Source organism: Papaver somniferum, chromosome 10, assembly GCF_003573695.1.
Source record: "Papaver somniferum cultivar HN1 chromosome 10, ASM357369v1, whole genome shotgun sequence".
NCBI lineage: Eukaryota > Viridiplantae > Streptophyta > Magnoliopsida > Ranunculales > Papaveraceae > Papaver > Papaver somniferum.
This window is the reverse complement of record NC_039367.1, coordinates 136,484,059-136,488,026: the sequence shown is the minus strand read 5'-3', so window position 1 is coordinate 136,488,026 and position 3,968 is coordinate 136,484,059. Positions and strand designations below refer to the sequence as shown.

Below are 3,968 nucleotides of genomic sequence, written 5' to 3'. Positions count from 1 at the left end.
AATGTGTTAGTCCAGCTTGGTTCCTTAATTGTGTGTAATAACAGATGGCACTACTTGCATTATATGTAGGTGCATGAACCCTAATATGTACTTAATAATAGAAGATTCTCTATTACTTCGATATCTATTAATAATAGAAGATTCTCTATTACTTCAAAAATCTGAATAAAAAATAATAAGAATTTGTTTTCTGAATGCATTAATTTGCTATAAATTCGAGATCAAATCTCATATAATTATGTCCATCAAAATTCATTTTAACTAAAAAAAATGGGGAAACCTTCTTTCGACTTCCTTCCAACAATAGTTTATATTTTATTGCTGTTAATTTCAGTTGCCTCAGTGAATGCTAAGAAAGGGTTTAGTTTAAAGATGATTCACAGAGATTCCAAAGAATCGCCTTTATATCCAGGAAACCATTTAACAAGAGATGAAAGGCTTCAAAGGTTCGTAGAACAATCCAAAGCTCAAGTACGTTACATCGAGTCACAAATGTTACTCCAGAAAAATGCAACGCGCTCCATGGATCCTGAAGTTGCACGTTTGCCTGTAGTTTATGAATCAACAATGTTTTATGTTGCAGCGATTGGTTTGGGTACGTTTCCTGGTAGACGACAATCGTATATGAATTACTATTTGATGATTGATTCAGGTAGTGATCAGTCGTGGCTTCAATGTGAAGGTGCCACTAAAGCTTTCAATCAAAATAATCCACTTTATCCTTGGAGGTCATCAACTACATATCGTCCTGTACCTTGTAATACACATCCTTTTTGCAGAGGAGATAAATGCAATGATGATGGCCAATGCACATACTTAACAAGATATGCGTCTGGATCAATTACATCTGGTATTGTTGCTGAAGAAAAATTCACTCTAGGGTCTGATACTAGTGGCATTCAGAGTATTGAACTACACATAGGTTGTGGTTTTCGCCAAGAGAATTTTGAAAATGTTATGGGCAATAATCATTTGCATGGAAAACCAGATCTTATTGCGGGAATACTTGGTTTAGGATTAGGACAATGGTCTTTTCTGAACCAGTTAGGCGCTATCGGCCAAGGTAAATTTTCCCACTGCTTACAAACGTTTGACTGGAATATTGAGGGACCGAGTACGTATTTAAGGTTCGGTGCAGACGCGATAATTGGAGGTGTAGGTCAACGAGTACATAAAACACCCATTGTTGTGCCTTGGTTTCAGACACCACTATATTATTTAAATTTAGAAGATATCAGTGTAGGTACCAAAAGAGTAAGATTTCCAAGAGGTACTTTCAAGGTTAATATTAAGGGAGAAGGAGGTGCTATCATTGATTCTGGTACTCCATTGTCCATGATGTATAAAGATCATTTTGACAAAATTGCAGATTTGGTGAAGGCACATTTTAACAAACTCGGAATTGAATATATTGGATCCGTACACCACTTTGATGTTTGTTTCCGTATACGGGGAAGATTTGATACTGCTAATTATCCTTCTATAACACTTCATTTTCAACAGGCAGATTATGTTATTTCAGATTATAAAGCTAATTTCTTAATGGTAACCGCTGATGGAATTGTTTGTTTAGCTTTTTTTCGAGGGAATAGTACTGGACTTGGTATGCCCCATTTTATTTTAGGAGCAATGCAACAAACCAATAAACGGATTTTGTATGATGTTATGGATCGTTCACTCTCATTTGTTACAGAGTATTGCGAACAAGGTTCATGAAAAGACTATGACATTTATCGCTAAGAGTTACCCCAGACTAAAATCATATTGTCAAGAAAAGTTCAATAAATTATTATTCATTTATGTGGATTAGAACTCAGTTGTTCGTAATGGAACTTATTCATTTTAGTTTTTTCGGTAAAATATTTGCAGGTCGGCCAAGCATCAAATCAAAACATAATTTCCACCTAATTCTATGTGCCACCTCATAAACAAAATCTCAATTAATTAGGCAGTGACTAAATATACAATCACAATTAAACTTAATAACAACCCTTGAACAAAACTATTAACTTTCCTGATATGGGTAAACAAAACTGACCTTTATTATATTCTCACGTTTTACTCTGTTTTAGGTTTTTCCTTAGAGCTTCTCCAATGGTTGTTGTATGTATTTCTTATGTGGCAACACAAACAAGACATCTTTATTCCAAATTTTCCTTAAGTTCAGGTGAAAAAAGTTATTCATCTCCAATGGTGTTGTTTGTGATCATTTTATTATTAATTGTAAATTTTATGTTTAGTAATTTTAAGATTTTATTAGATCTAAAAATGATTATTTATTATATTAGAATTAATTTTAGTAAATAAAATATATTTTTAATTAAAACCTGCTGACTAGGATGGTAGACAATGTCAAGGGGAATGTGGGAAACTAGACATTCCCCTTGACATTTTCTACCTAAAGTCATGCATACATTGATTTATGACATCCGGATTGGAGAATGATTTTAGAGAAAATGGATGTGCATCCTAGGTGGATTTTGACATTTATCTCCACACACATGCCATTGGAGAAGCTCTAAGAGCTTCTCCAATGGCATGTGTGTGGAGATAAATGTCAAAATCCACATAGGATAGACATTCATTTTCCTTAAAAATCTTCTCCAACCCAACTTTTTAAATCAATGTGAAGATGACATGACTCAATTTTTGTTTGACATTGTCAAGGTGAATGTCAAGCTATCCTAGTAAGCTTTTGCTTCCTAAAATTAATTCCAATATTTTTTAGGTGTAATAAAATCTAAAACTTAGTAAAAATAAAATACGCATTTAATGCATAAAAAGTCACCAACAACACCATTGGAGATGAAATGTTTTTTCCCCTAAATTTAAGGAAAAATTAGAATAAGGATGTCTTATTTGGGTTGCCACATAGGAAACACAAAGAACCACCATTGGAGAAGCTCTTAGGTGTTTAAAAATCTCCAAAACCGATTATCTCAGCTGGTTTTTATTGATGCACTGAAATCAATCATAAATTTAGTTTCCAACCTGTGAAGATGTATCTCAGGTTACTGCAGATTCACAGCCTCCTCTACCACAGATGACACCCAAAAAGAATTTGACTCCAAAGAAGCCAGTCTCTAAGACTCCACCTAAACCAGTTGGTTCTAGTGGTTCATCACCTAAGACAGTAAAAAAGAAATTTAGGGATGTAAAGACAGTTAGAAGAAGTCAAAGAATACCTAGGATGAAGAAGAAGAATCCTACTAAAATATTCATTGATTTAGCTGGTAATGAAGATGTTTCTGATGAAGATGTTGATGATGGAGATGTTTATATTCCATAGTTTACTCAACAAACACAAGCTAGTGTAGCTGAGAATAATCCTGTTTTGGAAACTAGTGTAGTTGAACCTGAAGAATTGACTCAACACAGTAATGATGGTGGAGCTGAACAAGTTAATGAGATACCTGGATTTGAGGAATTTTTCAATCATGACTTTTGGGTTGAAGCTACAACACATGCAGAAGTGGTGGAAGATTTGTTTGCAGTCGCCCAAGAGTACAAGAAAAGTGATGAGTATGGCATGCACATGAAGAATGTAGAAGAAGATGAATGTAATCCTGATGATGAGAATGTCCTGAACAATATATCAGACAAAGACAGTGAAGAGAAAGATATCAAGAGTTACAATAAGTTTCTACAAAAAGTTGAGAATGGGTATCTTTGTGATGGTACTGCAAGTGAGAGAAGTGATGATAAGGATGCTGCAAGTGATGGTGATGATGCTGGAAGTTATGGTGGTGATCCAAACTTTGGGGAGGTGGAGGTTGAGAACGACAAGGAAGGTAATTCATTGCTTCTGTCTTTTTTTAAAATTTGTTGGGTTTGATTTTTAGATTTGTGTAGTACTAATGTACTTGTCTCTGTGGTTTTGTAGAGGACCATTATGAGGACTTGGTCTCTGAAAGAGAAGAAGAAGGTAAATTGTGATTTGTTTTGTAGTCTTTTGTTTTTGTTTGATG

General features: G+C 34.5%; 1 protein-coding gene across 1 annotated transcript; it reads left to right on the top strand.

Moving 5' to 3' along the window:
• Nucleotides 1-270: 270 nt before the first annotated feature.
• Nucleotides 271-1,716, top strand: LOC113316251 (aspartic proteinase CDR1-like). The gene has a single exon (XM_026564469.1). The coding sequence runs from the start codon at nt 271-273 to the stop codon at nt 1,714-1,716; it is 1,446 nt and encodes a 481-aa protein (XP_026420254.1).
• The last annotated feature ends 2,252 nt before the right edge of the window (nt 1,717-3,968 follow it).

What these genes read in the sequence shown, in the direction of transcription:
- LOC113316251 (XM_026564469.1), top strand. Translation starts at nt 271, where the DNA reads ATGGGGAAACCTTCTTTCGACTTCCTTCCAACAATAGTTTATATTTTA.